The 26,073-nt window shown below is 36.8% G+C and overlaps 1 protein-coding gene across 1 annotated transcript in view; it reads left to right on the top strand.

Moving 5' to 3' along the window:
- Positions 1 to 26,073, top strand: part of CCDC7 (coiled-coil domain containing 7) — a 502,976-nt gene that overhangs the window by 149,963 nt on the left and 326,940 nt on the right. The window contains exons 18-19 of the mRNA XM_030940622.1: positions 613 to 886; positions 1,811 to 1,883. Of these exons, the coding sequence (XP_030796482.1) occupies positions 613 to 886; positions 1,811 to 1,883 (347 nt within the window). The remainder of the gene's footprint in view (positions 1 to 612; positions 887 to 1,810; positions 1,884 to 26,073) is intronic.

Here is a 26,073-nt window from a genome sequence, read left to right as displayed (position 1 = left end):
AGTTTGATCACTTAAATTATCATCTAAACTAGAATATTGCGACAACAAGCAAAAACTGGGATTGTGCATGCAAACCGTGACACCTGGTTACCCTAGTTCTGGAACCTGGAAATCTGATCCTTTGGCAACTGGTGGAGAATAAATACCCCTTACCTTAAAGAAAACTAACTCAGAGCTTGGGAAATTGACTTTGGTGAAAGATGGTGATCTTTTAATGTCAAAGTGACTGTGGAGAGATTTTAATTTTCATTCTGAAATAAAATTGTGGAAAAATAATTTTGGAATAAATGTGACTAAAAGATAAATCTCCAAACCATCCTGTGTTCTACTTTGACTGAGTAAATTTTTCTTGTTCTGTGGCTTATGACCTTGAATAATGATTATATTGGAGTATTTTAAATGATTTCCTTAGTATTATGTATCCCTTTAAATCACAGGACATATGTTACTGTCTTCAACTTGTTACCTAGCATCAATTTCATATTGGAATTATCATAAATTAATGAGTAATCATAATTATTTAATATCCTTATGTGTTATTAAAATGATTCTTCACTTGCAAATAAAATGGTCTTCACATAATCTAATACCAGATGTTTTATAATTCTAAAGCTCAGAGAAGAAACGATCTAGCCCTGCTATTTCAGATCTTTCACAGATCCTTAAGTCTCAAGATGAATCAGCATCTTTAGAGAGTTCAAATGAAGTTTCAGTTGCTGAAAACCAACCCAATAAATCTCCATCAGAGACCCATCATAAATCACTTACAACAGTATCATCCAGCAAAGAAGTTCAAGATTCACTGTCTGTTGGAACATTGGCTCAAAAAAATGAAACAGTGATGTCACCATTCGTTTTACCTCCTGTTCTTACAGAAAGTAAAAAGGTATGATATATATAGAAATTTGAAAGCTGTTTATTTCATATTGCTCCTTCACTATCCCAAATAAATGCTAACCCATTTAAATGGGTTAAAAATTCAGTATTTTCTTATTTCAAGAGAATTAAAAGTTTGCCTTTTAACACAACCTGCTTTATATTTAGAATGCTGAAAGTAATATTTGGGAATCTAAGTAATATTCTTAACTTATACAAATTGTTTGATATTGATTAAAAAGTTGTGGGTTATATTTTAGTTTTAATGGTAACATAAAAGGTGTGTCATTCTGAGATAAGGGAAATTTTCATAGTTTTCAGCTTCATCTACAAAAAAATATTTTTATACAATAAGATGATTGTAAAAGCAACTCATTTTGAAATAATTTTATATAAGTCTCTAAACAAGACCTAGAAAATTTTTAGAATTGTTTTTGTTAAAAAGCATTTAAGTAGGAAATTCTCAGGGCAAAAATGCTGGGAAAAAGAGAAAAGATAAAAAGGCTGTACGTACCTGACATGTATCCACAATATATCTTAATCATACATTTTATTAAAGTATTCCTATAATAATAATTTTGTAAGTCATTTGAATTCTTCTAAAGATTAAAACAGACTAAAATATAAATCTAAACAAGAATCTTAATAATTATTAAGACTATTTTCTTAGAACTATTTGCGAGGGAAAAATCACAATATTGCTTGGGCACCCTCCTTGCTATTCAGTGTTCCCAATTGCCTCTCAGGTCCATTAATTGTTCTGACTTTTAAATTTGATGCATTCAGGAAATAATGAAAAATAAAATGTTTCTGCAATGACATTGTAGATGAGAGCATAAAGCTAGCTCTTTTTCTCAAAGCAGGTAATTAAATACCAGTCTTGATATATATATGTATATAATTTCTAATTACTTATTACAACTTTGTTATTAAGGCTGATGTTTCAGAAGAACAATTACAAAAGAAGACTGAAGAACAAACTTACCAAGCACCAGAAAAATCTCAAGGTAAAAAGATTCTGTTTTGGAAGATGAAAATGTGAATGATTATGTGTTCCCATGATATAAATATAAATAAATGAGGGGAGAACATTATTAAATATACAAACAACTTGTTAGGGAGTCACTGGACAGCATACAAATATAACAACAATTATATAAAAATTATCTTGGTGGGCTGGGCACAGTGGCTCACACCTGTAATCCCAGCACTTTGGGAGGCCGAGGTGGGTGGATCACGAGGTCAGGAGTTCAAGCCCAGCCTGATTAACATAATGAAACCCTGTCTCTATTAAAAATACAAAAATTAGCCTGGCATGGTGGTGCGTGCTTGTAATCCCAACTACTCAAGAGGTGGAGGCAAAAGAATCACTTGAACCCGGGAGGTGGAGGTTGCAGTGAGCCGAGATCATACCGCTGCACTCCAGCCTGGGTGACAGAGTGACACTTCATCTCAAAAAAAAAAAAAAAAAAAAAAAAAAAAAAAAAAAAAAAAAATTGGTGAGTTATCATTATATTACTTAGAGAATCGACTTTAACTTTAACTAAGATCTGTGTAAAGGGGAAGCAGTAGCTTTATCTCAAGCAAATAATAGTAGGTGGCATTATGAATTCTTAATATGACACCCAGAATTAATCTGAGCATAGAAGGAAAAAAGATGATTTCTGTATACATAATATTTTTGCTAGGTTATTTAGGTGTTTGATATATTATACGGTTAAAAGCAAAGATAATTATTTTTCTTCCTTTCCAACATATATAATGTTAGTATTCAATCCATATTTTATTGCATTGACCTAAACTTAAAATTTTTTTTATTATTATACCTTAAGTTCTGGGATACATGTGCAGAACGTTCAGGTTTGTTACATAGGTATATATGTACTGTGGTGGTTTGCTGCACCCATCAACCTGTCATCTACATTAGGTATTTCTCCTAATGCTATCCCTCCCCTATCCCCCACCCCCGACAGGCCCTGGTGTGTGATGTTCCCATCCCTGTGTCCATGTGTTCTCATTGTTCAACTCCCACTTATAAGTGAGAACATGTGGTATTTGGTTTTCTGTTCTTGTGTTAGTTTGCAGAGAATGATGGTTTCCAGCTTCATCCATGTCCCTGCGAAGGACATGAACTCATCCTTTTTATGGCTGCATAATATTCCATGGTGTATATGTACCATATTTTCTTTATCCAGTCTATCATTGATGGGCATTTGGGTTCGTTCCAAACCTTTGTTATTGTGAACAGTGCCACAATAAACATACATGTGCATGTGTCTTTATAGTAAAATGATTTATAATCCTATGTATATACCCAGTAATGGAATTGCTGGGTCAAATGGTATTTCTAGTTCTAGATCCTTGAGGAATCGCCATGTTGTCTTCCACAATGGTTGAACTAATTTAGACTCCCACCAACAGTGTAAAAGCATTCCTATTTCTCCACATCCTCTCCAGCATCTGCTGCTTCCTGACTTTTTAATGATCACCATTCTAATTGATGTGAGATGTTATCTCATTGTGGTTTTGATTTGCATTTCTCTAATGACCAGTGATGATGAGCTTTTTTTCATATGTTTGTTGACAGCATAAATGTCTTCTTTTGAAAAGTGTCTGTTCATATGCTTCGCCCCCTTTTTGATGGGGTTGTTTGTTTTTTTCTTGTAAATTTGTTTAAGTTCTTTGTAGATTCTGGATATTAGCCTTTTGTCAGATGGATAGATTGCAAAATTGTTCTCCCATTCTGTAGGTTGCTGGTTCACTCTGATGATAGTTTCTTTTGCTGTGCAGAAGCTCTTTAGTTTAATTAGACCTTATTTGTCAATTTTGACTTTTGTTGCCATTGCTTTTGGTGTTTTAGTCATATAGTCTTTGCCCATGCCTATGTCCTGAGTGATATTGCCTAGGTTTTCTTCCAGGAATTTTATGGTTTTAGGTCTTACATTTAAGTCTTTAATCCATCTTAAGTTAATTTTTATATAAGGTGTAAGAAAGGGATCTAGTTTCAGTTTTCTGCATATGGCTAGCCACTTTCCCAACACCATTTATTAAATAGGGAATCCTTTCCCTATTGCTTGTTTTTGTCAGGTTTGTCAAAGATCAGATGGTTGTAGATGTGTAGTGTTATTTCTGAGGCCTCTGTTCTGTTCCATTGGTCTATATTTCTGTTTTGGTACCAGTACCATGCTGATTTGGCTACTGTAGCCTTGTAATATAGTTTGAAGTCAGGTAGTGTGATGCCTCCAGCTTTGTTCTTTTTGCTTTTACTTTTAAAACAGAATTAAATGGCTGTGGTATAGGATACAGGAGCAACACTCTTCTGTTTTGCTTTGAAGTGGGAATGCCTGCAACTGTTTGACCTGTGATGACCCATTATCTGAGCTAAATATTAGCTATTATCTAAAGACGTTTTCTTTTATCCCAGCAGTCAAGTTGAACTGAATTAATCAAGTTAAAATTTTCAAAATATGAAGTATACGTAACATAGAGTATATCATTTTAACCATTTTTAAGTATACAATTTAGTGGCATTAATTATGTTCACAGTATTGTGCAAACATCACTAACATCTATTTCCACAACTTTTCATCACCCCCAAAGGAAACTCATTAAGCAATAACTCTCATTCCCTGCATTTTCCTCCATTTTGGGTTGCTGTAACAGAATACCACAGACTGGCTAATATAAAGAAAAATTTATTTTTTACAGTTCTGAAGGCTGGGGAGTCCAAGGTCAAGGGACCTGCCTCTGGCTACAGCCTTCTTGCTGCATCATCCCATGGCAGAAGGCAGAAGGGTAAGAGAGCATGAGAGAGCAACAGAGAGAGGAAGGGGGACAAACTCAGGACCCTACTTAGTGATAACTAAACTCCTCCTACAATAATGGCATTAAGCTCTTCGTGAGGATGAAGCCCTTATGACCTGATTATGTCTTAAAGAGCCTGACTCTCAACATTGTTGCACCAGGGATTAAGTTTCTAGTATATGAACTTTAGGAGGCACATTTAAATCAAAGCACACATTGATTTGTATTCTGTAACTGCTGAATTTATATGTTAACTCTAATGTTTTTGTGTGGAACCTTTGAAATTACATATATATGAATCATCAGTGAATAAAGATAGTTTTACTTCTTCTTTTCCAATTTGTATGCCCTTTGTTTCTTTTTATTTTCTAATTTCTCTGGCTGAATCTTTTAGTACAATGTTGAATAACAGTGGTGAAAGCAGATGTGCTCATTTTCAGTCTTTCACAATTGGATACTGCTGTGGTTTGAATGTATACCCTAAAAGTTTGTGTGCTGGAAACTTGGTCCCCATTGTAGCAGTGTTGAGAGGTGGAACCTTTGGGAGTTGATTGGGGTCATGGAGGCCTTGCCACATGAATAAATTAACCATTCATAGACTACTGGGTTATCAAGAGAATAGGTCTTTTATAAAAGCCGGTTTGTCTGTCTCTTGTGAGCCTGTTCGCCATGTGATGCCCAGAACGGCCTCAGCACTCTGCAGAGAGTCCCCACCAGCAAGGAGGCACTCCTCCGACGTAGCTCCTCAACTTTGAAATCCCCAGCCTTCAGAACTGTAAGAAATAAATTTCTTTTCTTTACAAATTACCCAGTCTCAGGTATTCAGTTATAGCAATAGAAAATGGACTAAGGCAGGTATGTTAGGTATGGGTTTTTATAAATGTACTTTATCATGTTGTGGAAGTTTTCTTCTATTCATAGTTTTGTGAGAGTGTTTTTTAAACTATGAAATGGTAACAGATTTTGTCACGTGCTTTTTTTTTAAATCAATTGAGATGAAATGATCATGTGTTTTTTTCCATTGTTCTATTAATGTGGTGTATTATATTGAGTGATTTTCCTAGTTTGAACCACACTTTCATTCCTGGGATAAATCCTACTTGGTCTTGGTGTATGATTCTTTTAATATGCCATTAGTCCATTTTTCTAGTGTTTTTGAGAAGTTTTACATCTGTATCATAAGGATATTGCTCTGTATGTTTTTAAAAATATCTTTTTCTGGTTCTGGTATCATGGTGATGTTGGTCTTATTTTGTAAGTTTTACCTATTCTTTTATTTTTTGGAAGAGTGTGAGGAGGATTGGTGTTAAATCTTCTTTAAATGTTTCATAGAATTCATCAGTGAGGCTATCTGGTCCTAGACATTTCTTTGTTGAAAGATTTATGATTACCAGTTCGATTTTTTTACTAGTTATAGGTCTATTCAGATTTTCTTTTAAAAATTTTTAGTTCATAATTTTTTTCTGGATACATAGTTGGTATATATATTTATGGGGAATATCAGATATTTTGATACTGGATGTAATGTGTAATACAGTAGGGTAAATGGGGTATCCATCAACTCAAGCATCTATCCTTTGTGTTACAAATAATCCAATTATACATTCTTAGTTATTTTAAAACGTATAATTAAATTATTATTGACTATAGTCACCCTGTTGTGCTATCAAATACTAGATCTTACTCATTCTTTCTGTTTTTGTGTACTCATCCTCATTTCCCCCACTATGCTTACCAGCCTCTTGTTAACCATCCTTCTACTCTCAAACTCCATCCATGAGTTCAATTGTTTCAATTTTTATCTCCCACAAATAAGTGAAAACATGCAGTTTGTCTTTCTGTGCCTGGCTTATTTCACTTAACATAATGTCCTCCAGTTCCATCTATGTTGTTGCACATAAACAGGTTCTCATTCCTTTTATGGCTGAATAGTACTCCATTGTGTATATGTACCACATTTTCTTTATTCATTCATCTGTTGCTGGACACTTAGGCTGCTGCCAAATCTTGGCTATTTCATTATTTTGAAAGTTCAAAGACTTGTTTTGTGGCCTAACGAATGGTCTATGCTTGAGAATAATCCATGTGCTGAGGAAAAAATGTGTATTCTGGTGCCCCTGAAAGAAGTGTTCTGTAAATATCTATTTAGTTTATAGTGTAGATTAAGTATAAGGTTTCTTTGTTGATTTTCTGTCTGGATGAGCTGTCTAATGCTGAAAGTGGGGTGTTGAAGTCTCCAGCTATTATTGTATTTGGGTCTATGTCTTTCTTTAGCTTTAATAATATTTGCTTTATAAACTGTGATGTTCCAGTTTTGGGTGCATATATATTTACAATTGTTATATTCTCTTGCTGAATTTACCCCATTATCATTATATAATGTTCCTCTTTATCTCCTCTTACAGTTTTTATCTTGAAATGTATTGTGTCTGATATAAGTGTAGCTACTCCTGCTGATTGTTTTGGTTTCCATTTGCGTGGAATATGCTTTTTTTCATCCCTATGCTTTCAGTCTATGCGTATCCTTATAGGTGAAGTGTGCTTCTTGTACGCAGCCAATCATTGGATATTGATTTTTTGTAAATCTATTCAGCTACTGTGTATCTTTTGATTGGACAGTTTAGTCTATTTACATTTAGTGTTGTTATTGATTATAAGGACTTACTCTTGCGATTTTGTTATTGCTTTTCTGGTTGTTTTGTGGTCTTCTCTTCCTTCTTTCCTCCCTTTTGTCTTCCTTTTAGTGAAGTTGATTTTCTCTGGTGACATGTAGTAATTACTTGCTTTTTATTTTTTGTGTGTCCATTGTATATATTTTTAGATTTGAGGTTACCATGAGGCTTGCAAATCATATAACCCATTATTTTAAACTGATGATGACTTAACACTGATTGCACAAGCAAACAACAACAACAACAACAAAACAAGCAATAAGGAAACTAGCAAAAACTCTACACTTTAACTTCATCCCCCTGTTTTTTAACTTTTTGATTTTTCTCTTTGTTTTATTGTTAACTATGTCCTGGAAAGTTGTTGTAGTTCTATTTATTTTTAATTGGTTCATTATTTAGTCTTTCTACTTAAGAGTGTTTTGCACATCATAATTATAGTGTTGCACTATTCTGTGTTTTTCTATCTCCTACTACCTGTGAGTTTTATACCTTCAAATGATTTCTTATTGTTCATGAATGTCCTTTTCTTTCAGATTGAACAACTCTCTTTAGCATTTCTTATAGGACAGGTCTGGTGTTGATAAAATCCCTCAGCTTTTGTTTGTCTGGGAAGGTCTTTATTTTTCCTTTATGCTTAAAGCATATTTTGCCAGATATAATATTCTAGGGTAAAGGTCTTTTTCCTTTAGCTCTTTGAATATGTCATACTACTCTCTCCAGGCCTGTAAGATTTTCACTGAAAAGTCTACTGCCAGATGTATTGGAGCTCCATTGTATGTTGTTTTTTTCCCTCTTGCTGCTTTTAGGATTCTTTCTTTATTGTTGACCTTTGGGAGTTTGATTATTAAATGCCTTGAGGTAGTTTTCTTTGGGTTAAGTCTGCTTCTATAACATTCTTGCTCTTGAATATTGATCTCTTTCTCTAGGTTTGGGAAGTTCTCTGTTATTATCTGTTTGAATAAATTTTTACCCCTATCTCCCTCTTCTTTGAGGCCAATAACTCTTAAATTTGCCATTTCAATGCCAGTAATCCTTAAATTTGCCCTTTTTGGCCTTTGCAGCTAATAACACTTAAATTTTCCCTAATTTATAGATCTTGTAGGCATGCTTCATTGTTTTTTATTCTTTTTTCTCCTCTGGCTGTGTATTTTCAAATAGCCCGTCTTGAAACTTGCAAATTTTGTCTTCTGCCTGATCAGTTCTGCTATTAAGGACTCTGATGCATTATTCAGCGTGTTCATTGCATTTTTCAATTCTAGAATTAGGGAAAATTTAATTCTAGAATTAGGGAAAATTGTTATTAGATGCAATGTCAAAAAGGGCAAATTTAAGGATTATTGGCATCAAAATGGCAAATTTAAGAGTTTTTGTTAGTTTCCTTTTTGCTTGTTTGTGCAATCAGTGTTATCAGTTTAAAATAATGGGTTTTATGATTTGCAAGCCTCATGGTAACCTCAAATCTAAAAATATATCAATGGATACACAAAAAATAAAAGCAAGTAATTACTACATGCCACCAGAGAAAATCACCTTCACTAAAAGGCAGAGGAGTCTCACTAGCACCACCACAGGCCCATGGGGAGCACTGCCAGGGTGTTGTCTGTGTTTATTTAAGGACCAAGGGCTCTTTAGTTAGTTTTTGGTGAATGCTGCCAGGCTTGGGATTCAGACTTCAGGGCAGCCGGCTCCAATCTGTCCCAGGGTAGGTCCAGAAATGCCATCTAAGAGCAAAGGTCTGGAATTGGAGACCTCAAGAAAGCACTTGGTGCTCTTTCTCACTCTGAGTGAGATGGTACCTAAGCTGTTTTTTGGTTCTTATGAAGGTCCTTTTTTTTGTGTAGATAGTTGTTAAATTTGGTGTTCATGTGCAGAGGACTATTTGTGGAAGATTCTATTTATAGCCATCTTGCTCTACTTCCTCTATTGTTCAGATTTTCTCTTTCTTCATGATTCAGACTTGGTAGGTTGGCATTTCTATAAATTTATTCATATAACCTTGGTAATCCAATTTTTGTTTTACAGTTGTGCATTGTATTTTCTTATAATCCTTTTTAATTTATAAAATTATAAGGTTTATTTTTCATTTCTGATTTTAGTTGAGTCTTCTCTCTCTTTTATTCAGTCTAGCTAAATGTCTCAATTTTGTCAGCCTTCCAAAGAACCAATTCTTGATTTCATAGATTTTACCTATTGTGTTTCTATTTACTTCATTTATCTCTGATCTTACCTTTATTAATTTTTGCCAGCTTTGGGTGTAGGTTGTCCTTCCTTTTCTAGTTTTTTTAAGGCATAAATTTAGTTTGTTTATTTGAGATTTTCCTTTTAATGTGTGTCTACAGCTGTAAATTTCATTTTTTGTACAACTTTCACTGCATCTTATAAGTTTTAGGTAAATTTTTATTTTTGTTTTCATTTGTCTCGAGATATATATATATATATATATAAAATTTTACTTTAAATTCTAGGGTACATGTGCACAACGTGCTGGTGTGTTGCATATGTATACATGTGCCATGTTAGTGTGCTGCATGCGTTAACTTGTCATTTACATTAGGTATATCTCCTAATGCTATCCCTGCCCTCTCTCCCCACCCCCTGGCAGACCCCGGTGTGTGATGTTCCCCACCCTGTGTCCATGTGTTTTCATTGTTCAGTTTCCACATATGAGTGAGAACATGCGGTGTTTGATTTTCTGTCCTTGCGATAGTTTGCTGAGAATGATGGTTTCCAGCTGCATCCATGTCGCCATAAAGGACATGAACTCATTCTTTTTTATGGCTGCATAGTATTCCATGGTGTATATGTGCCACATTTTCTTAATCCAGTCTGTCATTGATGGACATTTGGGTTAGTTCCAAGTCTTTGCTATTGTGAATAGTACCACAATAAACATACATGTGCACGTGTCTTTACAGCAGCATGATTTATAATCCTTTGGGTATATACCCAGTAATGGGATGGCTGGGTCAAATGGTATTTCTAGTTCTAGATCCTTGAGGAATTGCCACACTGTCTTTCACAATGGTTGAACTAGTTTACAGTCCCACCAACAGTGTAAAAGTGTTCCTATTTCTCCACATCCTCTCCAGCACCTGTTGTTTCCTGACATTTTAATGATCACCATTCTAACATGTGAGATGGTATCTCATTGTGGTTTTGATTTGCATTTCTCTGATGGCTAGTGATGACAAGCATTTTTTCATGTGTCTGTTGGCTGCATAAATGTCTTCTTTTGAGAAGTGTCTGTTCATATTCTTCACCCACTTTCTGATGGAGTTGTTTAATTTTTTTCTTGTAAATTTGTTTAAGTTCTTTGTAGATTCTGGATATTAGCCCTTTGTCAGATGGGTAGCTTGTAAAAATATTCTCCCATTCTGTAGGTTGCCTGTTCACTCTGATGGTAGTTTCTTTTGCTGTGCAGAAGCTCTTTAGTTTAATTAGATTTTATTTGTCAATTTTGACTTTTGTTGACAATTTTTTTGTTGTCAATTTTGGCTTTTGTTGTCATGAAGTCCTTGCCCATGCCTATGTCCTGAATGGTATTGCCTAGGTTTTCTTCTAGGGTTTTTATGGTTTTAGGTCTAACATTTAAGTCTTTAATCAATCTTGAATTGATTTTTGTATAAGGTGTAAGGAAGGAATCCAGTTTCAGCTTTCTACATGTGGCTAGCCAGTTTTCCCAGCACCATTTATTAAATAGGGAATCCTTTCCCCATTTCTTTTTTTTTTTTTGTCAGATTTGTCAAAGATCAGATGGTTGTAGATGTGTGATATTATTTCCTAGGGCTCTATTCCATTCCATTGGTCTATATCTCTGTTTTGGTACCAGTACCATGCTGTTTTGGTTACTGTAGCCTTGTAGTATAGTTCGAAGTCAGGTAACATGATGCTTCCAGCTTTGTTAATTTGGCTTAGGATTGTCTTGGCAATGCATGCTCTTTTTTGGTTCCATATGAACTTTAAAGCAGTTTCTTCCAATTCTGTGAAGAAAGTCATTGGTAGCTTAAAGGGGATGGCATTGGATCTCTAAATTACCTTGGAAGTATGGCCATTTTCATGATATTGATTATTCCTATCCATGAGCATGGAATGTTCTTCCATTTGTTTGTGTCCTCTTTTATTTCATTGAGCAGTGGTTTGTAGTTCTCCTTGAAGAGGTCCTTCACATTCTTTGTAAATTGAATTCCTCGGTATTTTATTCTCTCTGAAGCAATTGTGAATGGGAGTTCACTCATGATTTGGCTCTCTGTTTGTCTGTTATTGGTGTATAGGAATGCTTGTGATTTTTTGCACATTGATTTTGTATCCTGAGACTTTGCTGAAGTTACTTATCAGCTTAACCAGATTTTGGGCTGAGAAGATGGGGTTTTCTAAATATACATTCGTGTCATCTGCAAACAGGGACAGTTTGACTTCTTTTCCTAATTGAATACCCTTTATTTCTTTCTTTTGCCTGATTGCCCTGGCCAGAAATTCCAACACTATGTTGAATAAGAGTGGTGAGAGAGGGCATCCCTGTCTTGTGCCAGGTTTCAAAGTTGTTCCAGTTTTTGCCCAATCAGTATGATATTGGCTGTGGATTTGTCATAAATAACTCTTATTATTTTGAGATACGTCCCATCAATACCTAGTTTATTGAGAGTTTTTATAATGAAGGGCTGTTGAATTTTGTGAAAGGCCTTTTCTGCATCTATTGAGATAATCATGTGGTTTTTGTTTTTGGTTCTGTTTATATGCTGGATTACATTTATTGATTTGTGTATGTTGAACCAGCCTTGCATCCCAGGGATGAAGCCCACTTGATCGTGGTGGATAAGCTTTTTGATGTGCTGCTGGATTTGATTTGCCAGTATTTTATTGAGGATTTTTGCATCAATGTTCATCAAGGATATTCGTCTAAAATTCTCTTTTTTTGTTGTTGTGTCTCTGCCAGGCTTTGGTATCTGGATGATGTTGGCCTCATAAAATGAATTAGGGAGGATTCCCTCTTTTTCTATTGATTGAAATGTTTCAGAAGGAATGGTATCAACTCCTCCTTGTACCTCTGGTAGAATTTGGCTGTGAATCCGTCTGGTCCTGGACTTTTTTTGGCTGGTAGACTATTAATTATTGCCTCAATTTCAGAGCCTGCTATTCGTCTATTCAGAGATTCAACTTCTTCCTGGCTTGGTCTTGGGAGGGTATATGTATCCAGGAATTTATCCATTTCCTCTAGATTTCTAGTTTATTTGCGTAGAGGTGTTTATAGTATTCTTTGATGGTAGTTTATATTTCTGTGGGGTCGGTGGTGATATCCCCTTTATCATTTGATATCATCTATTTGATTCTTCTCTCTTTTCTTCTTTATTAGTCTTGCTAGTGGTCTATCAATTTTGTTCATCTTTTCAGAAAACCAGCTCCTGGATTCATTATTTTGAAGGTTTTTTTTGTGTCTCTATCTCCTTCAATTCTGCTCTTAGTTATTTCTTGCCTCCTGCTAGCTTTTGAATGTTTGCTCTTGCTTCTCTAGTTCTTTTAATTGTGATGTTAGAGTGTCAATTTTAGATCTCTCCTTTCTCTTGTGGGCATTTAGTGCTATAAATTTCCCTTTACACACTGCTTTAAATGTGTTCCAGAGATTCTGGTATGTTGTGTCTTTGTTCTCATTGGTTTCAAAGAACATCTTTATTTCTGCCTTCATTTCATTATGTACCTAGTAGTCATTTGGGAGCCGGTTGTTCAGTTTCCATGTAGTTGGGCGGTTTTGAGTGAGTTTCTTAATCCTGCGTTCTATTTTGATTGCTCTCTGGTCTGAGAGACAGTTTGTTATAATTTCTGTTCTTTTACATTTGTGGAGGATTGCTTTACTTCCAACTCTGTGGTCGATTTTGGAATAAGTGTGATGCGGTGCTGAGAAGAATGTATATTCTGTTGTTTTGGGGTGGAGAGTTCTGTGGATGTCTATCACGTCTGCTTGGTGCAGAGCTGAGTTCAATTCCTGGATATCCTTTTCAACTTTCTGTCTCTTTGATCTGTTTAATATTGACAGTGGGTTGTTAAAGTCTCCCAATATTATTGCCTGGGAGTCTAAGTCTCTTTTTAGGTCTCTCAAGACTTGCTTTATGAATCTGGGTGCTCCTGTGTTGGGTGCATATATATTTAGGATAGTTAGCTCTTCTTGTTACATTGATCCCTTTACCATTATGTAATGGCCTTCTTTGTCACTTTTGATCTTTGTTGGTTTAAAGTCTGTTTTATCAGAGACTAGGATTGCAATCCCTGCCTTTTTTTTTTCCATTTGCTTAGTAGATCTTCCTCCATCCCTTTATTTTGAGCCTGTGTGTGTCTCTGCACATGAGATGGGTCTCCTGAATACAGCAGACTGAGGGTATTGACTATTTATCCAGTTTGCCAGTCTGTGTCTTTTAATTGGAGCATTTAGCCCATTTGCATTTAAAGTTAATATTGCCATGTGTGAATTTGATCCTGTCATTATGATGTTAGCTGGTTATTTTGCTCATTAGTTGATGCAGTTTCTTCCTAGCATCGATGGTCTTTACAATTTGGCGTGTTTCTGCCATGGCTGGTACCACCTTTCCAGTTTAGTGCTTCCTGCAGGAGCTCTTGTAAGGCAGGCCCGGAGGTGACAAAATCTCTCAGTATTTGTTTATCTGTAAAGTATTTTATTTCTCCATCACTTATGAAGCTTACTTTGGCTGGATATGAAATTCTGGGTTGAAAATTCTTTTCTTTAAGAGTATTGAATATTGGCCCCCATTCTCTTCTGACTTGTAGAGTTTCTGCCAAGAGATCTGCTCTTAGTCTGATGGGCTTCCCTTTGTGGGTAACCCAACCTTTCTCTCTTGCTGCCCTTAACATTTTTTCCTTCATTTCACCTTTGGTGAATCTGACAATTATGTGTCTTGTAGTTGCTCTTCTTGAGGAGAATCTTTGTGGCGTTCTCTGTATTTCCTGAATTTGGATGTTGGCCTGCCTCACTAGGTTGGAGAAGTTCTTCTGGATGATATCCTGAAGAGTGTTTTCCAACTTGGTCCCATTCTCCCTGTCACTTTCAGGTACACCAATCAAATGTAGATTTGGTCTTTTCACATAGTCCCATATTTCTTGGAGGCTTTTGTTCATTTCTTTTTACTCTTTTTTTCCTCAAAACTTCTCTTCTCACTTCATTTCATTCATTTGATCTTCAATCACTGATACCCTTTCTTCCATTTGATCAAATCGGCTACTGAAGCTTGTGCATGTGTCACATCATTCTCGTGCCATAGTTTTCAGCTCCGTCAGGTCATTTAAGGACTTCTCTACACTGTTTATTCTAATTAGCCATTTGTCTACTCTTTTTTCAAGGTTTTTAGCTTCTTTGCGATGGGTTTGAACATCCTCCTTTAGCTCAGAGAAGTTTGTTATTACTGATTGTCTGAAGCCTTCTCTCTCCACTCATCAAAGTCATTCTCCGTCTAGCTGTGTTCCATTGCTGGTGAGGCGCTCCATTCCTTTGGAGGAGACGAGGCGTCTGATTTTTTAGAATTTTCAGCTTTTCTTCTCTGGTTTCTCCCCATCTTTATGGTTTTATCTACCTTTGGTCTTTGATGATGGTGATGTACAGATGGGGTTTTGGTGTGGTCGTCCTTTCTATTTGTTAGTTTTCCTTCTAACAGTCAGGATCCCCAGCTGCAGGTCTGTTGGAGTTTGCTGGAGGTCCACTCCAGACCCTGTTTGCCTGGATATCACTCGTGGAGGCTGCAAAACACCAAATATTGCTGCCTAATCCTTCCTCTGGAAGCTTTGTCTCATAGGGGCACCTGGCCTTATGAGGTGTCAGTTGCCCCCCTCCTGGGAGTTGCTTCCCTGTTAGGCTACTCGGGGGTCAGGGACCCACTTGAGGAGGCAGTCTGTCCGTTCTCAGATCTCAAACTCCATGCTGGGAGAACTGCTACTCTCTTCAAAGCTGTCAGGGACGTTTAAGTCTGCCGAAGTTTCTGCTACCTTTTGTTCAGCTATACCCTGACCCTAGAGGTGGAGTCTACAGAGGTAGGCAGGCCTCCTTGAACTGTGGTGGGCTCTACCCAGTTTGAGTTTCCTTAGCTGCTTTGTTTACCTACTCAAGCCTCAGCAATGGCGGACGCCCCTCCCCCAGCCTCATTGCTGCCTTGCAGTTCATCTCAGACTGCTGTGCTAGTAGTGAGTGAGGCTCCCTGGGTGTGGAACCCTCCAAGCCGGGCACGGGATATAATTTCCTGATGTGCCATTTGCTAAGGCCATTGGAAAACAGCAGTATTAGGGTGGGAGTGTCCCAATTTTCCAGATGTTGTCCGTCACAGCTTCCCTTTGCTAGGAAAGGTAATTCCCTGACCCCTTGTGCTTCCTGGGTGAGGCGATGCCCCGCCCTGCTCTGTGGGCTGTACCCACTTGTCTGGCAAGGCCCAGTGAGATGAACCCGGTACCTCAGTTGGAAATGCAGAAATCACCCATATTCTGTGTAGTTCACACTGGGAGCTGCAGACTGGAGCTCTTCCTATTCGGCCATCTTGGTGCCACCCCTGTCTCAAGATATTTTCTAATTTACCTTTTGATTTATTGTGGGACCCATTGGTAGTTTAAGAGCATTTTGTTTAAATTCAACATATTTGTGAATTTAAATTTTCCATCTATAATTTCTAGTTTTTAAAAATTAGGTTAGAAAAGGTACTTCATATTTATTTTAATTTCTTAATATTTATTAAGACTTGTTTTGTGTCCTAACATATGGTCTTTCCTACAGAGAGTTCCATGTACACTAGAAAAAAATTGTGTATTTTGCTGATGTTAGGTGGAGGGTTCTGCATATATCTGTTAGGTCCAGTTGGGCTATAGTGTTGTTCAAATCAAATATTTACTTACTGCTCTTCTCTGTGCTTGTTGTGTCCATTATCAAAAGAGGAGTATATATATCTCCAACTATAATAGATCTGTCTATTTCTCCTTTCAACTGTGTCAGTGTTTGGTCCAGATATTTTAGGACTCTGCTGTTTGTTATATATATGTTTTTAGTTGTTATATCTGCTTGATTCATTGACCTTTTTATTAGTATGTACTGCTCGTCTTTGTTGTAACAGTTCTTGGCTTAAAGTCTGTTTTGTTTGATATTAGTGTAGCCATGCCAGATTTTTTTTGTTATTATTTGTATAGGACATCTTTCTCCATCTTTTCACTTTCAATCTTTTTGTGTCTTTGCATCTAAAATGAGTCTCTTATACATAGCATATCATTGGGTCATGTATGTACGTATGTGTTTAAAAGATTTTGTCAACTTCTGTCTAGATTGGAGGTTTAATCCACTTATACTTAATATTATTGCTGTTAAGGGGAACTTGCTTTTGTCAGTATTATGTTTGTTTTCAGTATGTTTTAAGCCATTTCCCTCTCATTTCCTCCATTAGCATCTTCATTGTGTTTCATTGATTTTTTTCATAGTGTGACATTTTTTATTCTCCTCTCATTTTCTTTTGCATATGGTTTTTGATTTTTTGTGGTTAATATGGGGATTATATTTAACACTTTAAACTTATAACAATTTGACTTGATACTTTACAATTTTTATTTCAATAATATTGGGGGTACAGTGGTTTTTGGTTACATGGATGAATTATACAATGGTGAAGTGTGAGATTTTAGTGCACCTGTCACCTGAGTAGCATACATTGTATCCAATATGTAGGTTTTTAAACACTTTGCCTAGTCCCACCTTTCTTTTTGTATATGGTAAGAGATAGGGATAGAGTTTCATTCTTCTACATGTGGTTATTCAGGTTTCCCAGAACCATTTATTGAATAGGATGTCCTTTAACCAATTTATGTTTTTGTATGGTTTGTTGAAGATCAGTTTGTTTTAGGTATTTAGCTTTATTACTGAACTCTCTATTCTGTTCCATTGGTCTTTCTATCTACTTTTATACCAGTACCATGCTATTTTGGTTATTATAACTTTGTATGCTCTTTTTTGGTTCCATATTAATTTTAGGATTTTTTTTCTGATTTTGTGAAAAATGATGTTGGCATTTTGATAGGAATTTCATTGATTCTGTAGATTAGGCAGTATGGTCATTTTTATGATATTGATTCTTCCAATCCATGAGCATGGGATGTGTTTTCATTTGTTTGTGTCATATGTGATTTCTTTCAACAGTATTTTATAGTTTTCCATGTAGAAATTTTTTTTTTTTTGAGTTCTTGATTTGAGTCTCAGCTTGGTCATTCTTGGTGTATAGCAGTGCTACTGATTTGTATACATTGATTTTGTAACCTGAGACTTTACTGGATTCATTTATCAAATATAGGAGTCTTTTTGGAGGAGTCTTTAGGCTTTTCTAGGTATATGATCTTATCATTGGTAAACAAAAATAGTTTGACTTCCTCTTTTCCAATTTGGATGCCTTTTTTCTTTTTCTTGCTTGATTGCTCTGGCTAGGACTTCTCCAACTTAATTTTAATAGCCTAGAGAACCTCTGCTCGAGACTGCTCAATTCCCTGCACCCTGTATCTAATGACAAAATTACATCTTTATATGTTGCATACCCAATAATGGTGCAAAATTATTTCTTATTAATTTGTCTTTTAAATAATGCAGGAAGTAAAAAGTGAAGTTACAGATAAATGATACAATAATATTGGCTTTTGTATTTGTACACATAGTTATCTTTACCAGGAAACTTTATTTCTTCATATGACTTTGAGTTACTACTTAGTGTGCTTTGATTTCAACCTGAAGGATCTCTTTTGTATTAACTGTCTCATGATCATGAACTCCCTATGTTTTTCTGGGAACATCTTAATATTCTCTTCATTTTTAAAGGACAGCTTTGCCAGGTATAGAATTCTTATTTGATTTTTTTTTTCTTTTAGTACCTTAAGTGGATCATCCCACTGCCTCTGGTGTCCATAGTTTCTGATGAGAAATTGGTAGTTACTCTTATTGAGGATCGCTTGTATGTGAAAGGTCAAGACTTTCTGGAGCATAGTAGCATGATCTCTGCTCACTGCAACCTCTGCCTCTGAGGTTCAAGTGATTCTCCTGCCTCAGCCTCCTGAGTAGCTGGTACTACAGGCACGTGCCACCACACCAGGCTAATTTTGTATTTTTGGTAAGTCGAGGTTTCACCATGTTGACCAGGCTGGTCTCAAACTCCTGACCTCAAGTGAACCACCCGCCTCAGCCTCCCAAAGTGCTGGGATTACAGGCATGAGCTACCACCCTAAGTTATGTTTTTCTGAATTCAGCTTTCTTTTGGTTGCTGTAAACTTTTGACTGTTCTCCAGACTTCTGACAAAGTTGGTTCTGATAGTTTTTGCTTGTGTTTATATTTTTGTGGGGAGGTTGGGAGCTTGGAACTTTCTATTCCATCATTTTCTGACATTGAGAAGTGAAGCCAGCTGGACTTCCTGGGTTGAGTGGGGACTTGAAGAACTTTTCTGTCTAGCTAAAGGATTGTAAATGCACCAGTCAGCACTCTGTGAAAACATGCCAATCAGCACTCTGTGTCTAGCTAAAGGATTGTAAACACACCAATCAGCACTCTGTAAAAACACACCAGTCAACACTGTGTCTAGCTATAGAATTGTAAATGCACAGTCAGCACTCTGTAAAAACGCAATAATCAGTGCTCTGTGTCTAGCTAACGGATTGTAAATGCACAGTCAGCACTCTGTAAAAATGCACCAATCAGTGCTCTGTGTCTAGCTAAAGGATTGTAAATGCACGAGTCAGCACTCTGTAAAAACGCACCAATCAGCGCTCTGTGTCTAGCTAAAGGATTGTAAACACACCAGTCAGCACTCTGTAAAATGGATCAATCAGCACTCTGTAAAATGGATCAATCAGCAGGACATGGGTGGGGCCAAATAAGGGACTAAAAGCTGGCCACCCGAGCCAGCAGCAGCAACCTGCTCCGGTCCCCTTCCACACTGTGGAAGCTTTGTTTTGTCGCTCTTCACAATAAATCTTGCTGCTGCTCACTCTTTGGGTCCGCACTACCTTTATAAGCTGTAACACTCGCAGCAAGGGTCTGCGGCTTCATTCTTGACATCAGTGAGACCATGAACCCACCAGAAGAAACAAGCAACTCTGGATGCGCCACCTTTAAGAGCTGTAACACTCACTGCGAAGGTCTGCGGCTTCACTCCTGAAGTTAGTGAGACCAGGAACCCATTGGAAAGAAGAAACTCCAGACACATCTGAACATCTGAAGGAACAAACTCCAGACACACCATCTTTAAGAGCTGTAACGTTCACCACGAGAGTCTGTGGCTTCATTCTTGAAGTCAGCAAGACCTGAGAACCCACTGGAAGGAATAAATTCCAGATGCAGACTTCTGACAGAGTTGGTTCTCATAGTTTTTGCTTGTGTTTTATGTTTTTGTGGGGAGTTTGGGAGCGTGGAGCTTTCTATTCCACCATTTTTTTTTCTGACATCACTATGCCTATTAATAGTTAATTGGATTCTACTTTGATATTAATTTTTCAACCTATGCTTAATTTCTATTTTTTTTTTTTTTGCCTTATATACTTTTTCTTTTCTTAGAATTCTGCTCTGTCACTCACTGATGATGTGACCTTGGGAAAGTTTCTTAAACTCTCTTTACCTCAGATTCCTTATCTAAAATGAAGATCAAGTAAGTTAATATAAGTTGAGTAACTTAATGTAGTTAAAGTGTTCAGAACAGAGTCTGCCATATCATCATCATTCATATTTCTTTTTTTAGCTTGTAAATGTTTTTGATACATAGTATCTGTACATGTGGCATTTGGATTTATGCATACAATGTGTAATGATAAAATCAGGGCCTTTAGGACATTCATCACCTCAAACATTTATCATTTCTTTGTGTGAGAACATTTAAAATCTTATGGGCTATTTTAAAATATAAAATATTTTGTTAATATAGTCATCCTACTGTGCTATCACACACTAGAGCTTATTCCTTTTACCTAATTGTGTGTTTTAACACATTAGCTAATGTCACTTCATTCTCCCACCCCTTCCCAGGCTCTGGTAGCTATCATTGTAACTACATCCCCATGAAATCCCCCCCTTTTTTTTCTTTTTTAACTCATACAAAAGAATGAGAATATGCAATATTCATCTTTCTGTGCCTGGCTTATTTCACTTGACATAATGACCTCCAGTTTCCTCCATGTTACAAATCACAGAATTTTATTCTTTTTATGGCTGAATAGTATTCCATTGTGGATGTATACCATATTTTCTTTATCCATTCATCCATTGATGGACACTTAGCTTCATTTCATTTCTTAGCTATTGTGAATAGTGCTTCAGTACACAGGATGGTGTAGGTATTCCTTTGATATACTGATTTAATTTCCTTTGGATAAACCCAGTAGCAGGATTGCTGGATCATATAGTAGTTATATTTTTAGCTTTTTGAGAAACCTCTATACTGTTTTTAAATGATTGTACTAATTTACATTGCCACCAGAAATGTGTGATAGTTCTTCTTTTTTTTTTTTTTTTGCATCTTTGACAGTGTTTGTTATTCTTTGTCTTTTTGATAATAAGCATTCAATTTAGAGTAAAATGATATCTCATTCTGATCTTGATTTACATTTTGTTATGATTAATGATGTTGAGCATTTTTTAAATGTTTGTTGCCTGCTTGTATGTTATCTTTAAGAAATGTCTATTTAGATTTTTTGCCCAATTTTTAATGGGATTATTTGTTTCTTTGCTATTGAGTTGTTTGGGTTTCTTGTATATTTTGGATATTAGTTTCTTGTTGAAGGAATAGTTTGCAAATATTTTCTCTCATTCAACAAGTTGCCTTTTTATTGATTATTTCTTCTGCTGGGCAAAAGCTTTTTCATTTAATATAGTTCCATTTGTCTATTTTTGTTGTTGTTGCCTGTGCTTTTGTGATCACGGCCATAAAATCTTTGGCTAGACCAACGTCCTAGAGTATTTCTCCTGTATTTTCTTCTAGTAGTTTTATAGTTTCAAGTCTTACATGCAAGTCTTCAATGCATTTTGCATTGATGTTGGAGAGATGGGGACTAGTTTCATTTCTTTGCACATGAAGATTTAGTATTCCCAGCACCATTTTTAGAGTCTTTCCTATCTCTAATGTATATTCATGACACCTTTGTAAAAAGGTTGACGGTAAGTGCATAGCTTTACTTCTGGGTTTTCTATTCTGTTCCATTGGTCTATGTGTCTGTTTTTGTATCAATAATGTGATATTTTAGTTACTATAGCTTTGTAGTATATTTTGAAGTCAGGTAGTGTGATGCCTTCAATTTGGCTCTTTTTGCCCAGAACAGCTTTGACTATTTGGGTTCTTTTGTTGTTCCACATAGATTTTAAAAATTTCTTTTAATAATGTTTAAAATAATGCTTTTAATAATGTTTTGATAGTGATTGCATTGAAACTGTAGTTTGCTTTAGGTAGTATCTTTATTTTTACAATATTAATTCTTCCAGTCAGTGAGCATGAGATGTTCTTTCATTTTTTTTGTATTCTCTTCAATTTATTTTATCAGTGTTTTACAGTTTTCCTAGTAGAGGTCTTTCACCATCATCATTACATTTATTTTTAAGTATATTACTTTTTCTTATAGCTATTTAAATGGGATTGCTTTCTTGATTTTTTTTCAGCTAATTCTTTAATGGTGTATAGAAATACTATAGATTTTTTTATGTTGACTTTGTATGCCATAAATTTATTGAATTCATTGAGCAGTTCTAAGAGTTTTCTGGTGGAATCTTTAGGTATTTCCATATATAAGATCATGTCATCTGTAAAAAGTGACAATTTGTCGTCTTCCTTTCCTGTTTGGATGCCTTTTATTTCTTTCTCTTGCCTGATTGTTCTGTTTATGTGATATGGTTTAGATATTTGTCCCACCCAAATGTCATGTTAAACTGTAATCCCCAGTTTTGGAGGTGGAGTCTGGTAGGAGGTGTTAGAGTTGTGGGGGCAGATCCCTCGTGGCTTGGTGCTATCCTCATGATAGTGAGTCATTCCCCACTCATTACTTCCACTCTCTCTTTGTGAAAAGCTGTCTCCCTCTTTGCTTTTCATCATGATTGTAAGCAGCCCAAGGCTTTACCAGACACCAAGCAGATGCCCAGTGCCGTGCTTCCTGGACACCTGAAGAACGATGAGCCAATTAAACTTCTTTTATTTATAAATTACCCAGTCTCAGATATTTCTTTATAGCAAGATAGGAATGGCCTAACACAGGAAATTGGTACTAAGGAATGGGGCATTACTATAAAGATACCTCAAAATGTGGATGCAACTTTGCAGCTGGGTAAGAGGCAGAGGTTGGAAAAATTTGGAGGGCTCAGAAGAAGAACAAGAGGATGAGAGAAAGTTTGGAACTTTGTAGAGACTGGTTAAATGATTGTGACCAAAATGCTGTTGGTGATATGGACAGTGAAGTCCAGGCTGAGGAGGTCTCAAGATGCAAATGAGGAGCTTATTGGAAAGTAGAGCAAAGATCACCCTTATTATGCCCTAGCAAAGAATTTGGTTATATTTTGTTCACACCCTAGGGATTTGTGGAAGTTTAGACTTAGGGTATCTGGCAGAAGAAATTTCTAAGCAGGAAAGCATTTAAGACATAGCCTGGCTGCTTCTAGCAACCTAACTCAGATACAGGAGCAAGGAAATGACTTAAAATTCCAAGTTATATTTAAAAGGGAAGCAGAGAATAAAACTTTGAAAAATTTACTGCCTGGCCATATAGAAAAGAAGAGAAAAATCTGTTTTCACGAGAAGAATCCAAGCAGAGTAACCACTTGCTAGAGAGATTTGCATAGCAAAAAGGGAGCCAGGTGCTCACAGCTAAGACAATGGGGAAAAGGCCTTGAAGGCATTTCAGAGATATTCATAGCAGCCCATCCCATCACATGCCCAGCAACTTAAGAGGAAAGAATGCCAGGCCCATGGCCCTGCTGCCCTGTGCAGCCTTTGGATACTGCTCTTTGTATCTGGGCTGCTTCAGCTCCAGCCTTGGTTCAAAGGGCCCCAGATACAGCTCAGGTCACTGCTTCAGAGGGTACAAGCCATAAGCTTTGGTGGTTTCTACATGGTGTTAAGCCTGTAGGTGAACAAAGTACAAGAGTAAAGGAGGCTTGGCAGCCTCTGCCTAGGTTTCAGAGAATGTATGAGAAATCTTGGGTGCCTAGGCAGAATGCAAGGGCAGAGCCCTCACAGAGAACCTCTACTAGAGCAGTGCTAAGGGGAAAAGAGGGACTGGAGGCCCCACACAGAGTCCCCAACAGGGCACTGCCTAGTAGAGCTATGGGAAGGGGGGCACTGTCCTCCAGACCCCCAGAATGGTAGATCCACTGGCAGCTTGAACCCTGTGCCTGGAAAAACTGCAGGTACTCAACTCCAACCTGTAAGAGCAGCTGTGGGGGCTTTACCCCAAACAGCCACAGGGGCAGAGCTGCCCAGGGTTTTGGGAGCCCACCTCTTGTACCAGTATGCCCTGGATTTGGAACATGGAGTCAAAGGAGATTATTTTGGAGCTTTAAGATTTAATAACTGCCCTGATGGGTTTCAGATTTATATGGGGCCTGTCGTCCCTCTCTTTTGGCCAACTTCTCCCTTTAGGAACAGAAATCTTTACCCAATGCCTGTACTGTATCTAGAAATAAATAAAGTGACTTTGATTTTACAGGTTTATAGATAGAAGGAAATTGGCTTGAGTCTCAGATGGGAGTTTGGACTTGGGACTTTTGAGTTAATGCTGGAATGAGTTAAGACTTTGGGGGCTATTGAGAAGAGATGATTGTATTCTGAAATGTGAGAAGGATTATGAGATTTTGGGAGCCAGATGTAGAATGATATAGTTTGGATATCTGTTCCACCCAAACATCATGTTGAAATGTAAACCCCAGTGTTGGAGATGGGGCCTGGTGGGAGGTGACTGGATTATGGGGGCAGATCCCCCGTGGCTTGGTGCTGTTCTTACAATAGTGACATCTCATGAGATCTGGTTGTTTAAAAGTATGTGGCATCTCCCCTGACCCATCTTGCTCCTGCTTTCTCCATGGGAGACACTAGTTCCCCCTTTGCCCTCTGCCATGATCGTAAGCAGCCCAAGGCCTCATGAGAAGCTGAGCAGATACCTGGTGCCATACTTCCTGTATGGTCTGCAGAACTGTGAGCCAATTAAACTTCTTTTCCTTATAAATTATCCAGTCTTAGATATTTCTTTATAGCAATGCAGGAATGGCCTAACACATTATGACTTCTAATACTATGTTAATAAGAGTTGTGAAAGTGGGCATCCTTGTCCTATTTTAAATCTTAGAGGAAAAGGTTTCAACTTTTCCCCATTCAGTATAATGTTAGCTGTGGGTTTGTCATATGTAGCATTTATTGTGTTAAGGTGTTATGCCCAGACCGTTTATTCCCCGAAGAAGACCACCAGAGTCCAGAGTCAAAGCCAAGCGGCAAAGATCTTTAATGCAAGTTCGAACTTGGTCCCTCCGTTCTACAACATACAAGAGGGCCTCGAATGATGCATGTGCCCGCTTTTTATAGCCCGATGCATACAGGATATGTAAGGTTACAGAGGTACAAAGGAATTCTTTTGGTTGCAGCATCACAACTGGTAATTGGTTAATATTTTAAGTTATACAATTAACAGTTTTCTATTTGTTCCCGCGCATTTAGTAAAACTACAAACGGTTGTGACCTTATCAGGGGCTCTCTAGGTGGTGTTGCTGAGATGTGTGTGTGTGGGGGGGGGATGTGTTTGTGTTGGGCTCAGGAAGTTGGGACAAAATAGAGGAATGTGTTTATACTAGGCCCAGGACTAAGATATGTGGCAGACACCGGTAATTAGAACAGAACAGAGCAGGACAGAGACTTTCACAACGTTTGTCCTTACAATGTCTGGAGTCTATAGATAACCTAATCGGTTAGGTCTGGGGTCGATCTTTAACTAGGCTCAGGGCGCCGCCCTGGCTGTTTGCCTGTGGACTTCATTTCTGCCTTTTAGTTTTTTTCATTTGATCTCTTTCAAAGGTATATGTTTCTTCTATACACAATATGTTGAGAATTTTTATGATGAAATGATTTTAAATTTTATCAAAAGTTTTTTCAGTATCTATTGAGATAATCAATGGTTTCTGTCCTTGATTCTCTTTATGTAATGTATCACATTTATTGATTTGTGGACACTGAATCATCTTTATGTCCCTGAGGTGTATCCCACTTGATCATGGTGAATGAACTTTTTAAATGTTTTTTGAATTTGGTTTGCTATTATTTTGTTGAGGCTTTTTGCATCAATTTTCATCAGGGCTTTTGGCCTGTAGTTTTCTTTTTTGTTGTATCTTTGTCTGGTTTTGATATCAAGGCCTTCATAAAGTGAGTTAGGAAGAATTTTCTCTTCAATTTTATGGAATAGTTTGAGAAGAATTGGTGTTAGTTTCTCTTTATGAGTTTTGTAGAATACAGCAGTAGAGCCATCTGGTCCTGGGCTTTTTTTGTTGTTGTTGAATTTTTATTACTGATTTAATTTTATTACTCATTATTGATCTGTTAAGACTTTTTAACAGACATTGTTCAATTTGGTAGGTTGTATGTGTCCAGGCATTTATTCATCTCTTCCACATTTTACAATTTGTTAGCATATAGTTTTTCATAGTAGTCTCTGATGATCTTTTGTATTTCTCTGGTAATTATTGTAATGTGTCTTTTTTCATTTCTG

The sequence above is a fragment of the Rhinopithecus roxellana genome, chromosome 11 (assembly GCF_007565055.1).
Source record: "Rhinopithecus roxellana isolate Shanxi Qingling chromosome 11, ASM756505v1, whole genome shotgun sequence".
In the NCBI taxonomy this organism is placed as follows: Eukaryota; Metazoa; Chordata; class Mammalia; order Primates; family Cercopithecidae; genus Rhinopithecus; species Rhinopithecus roxellana.
The sequence above is the reverse complement of the archived record's forward strand: the minus strand, read 5'-3'. Positions and strand labels throughout refer to the sequence as shown.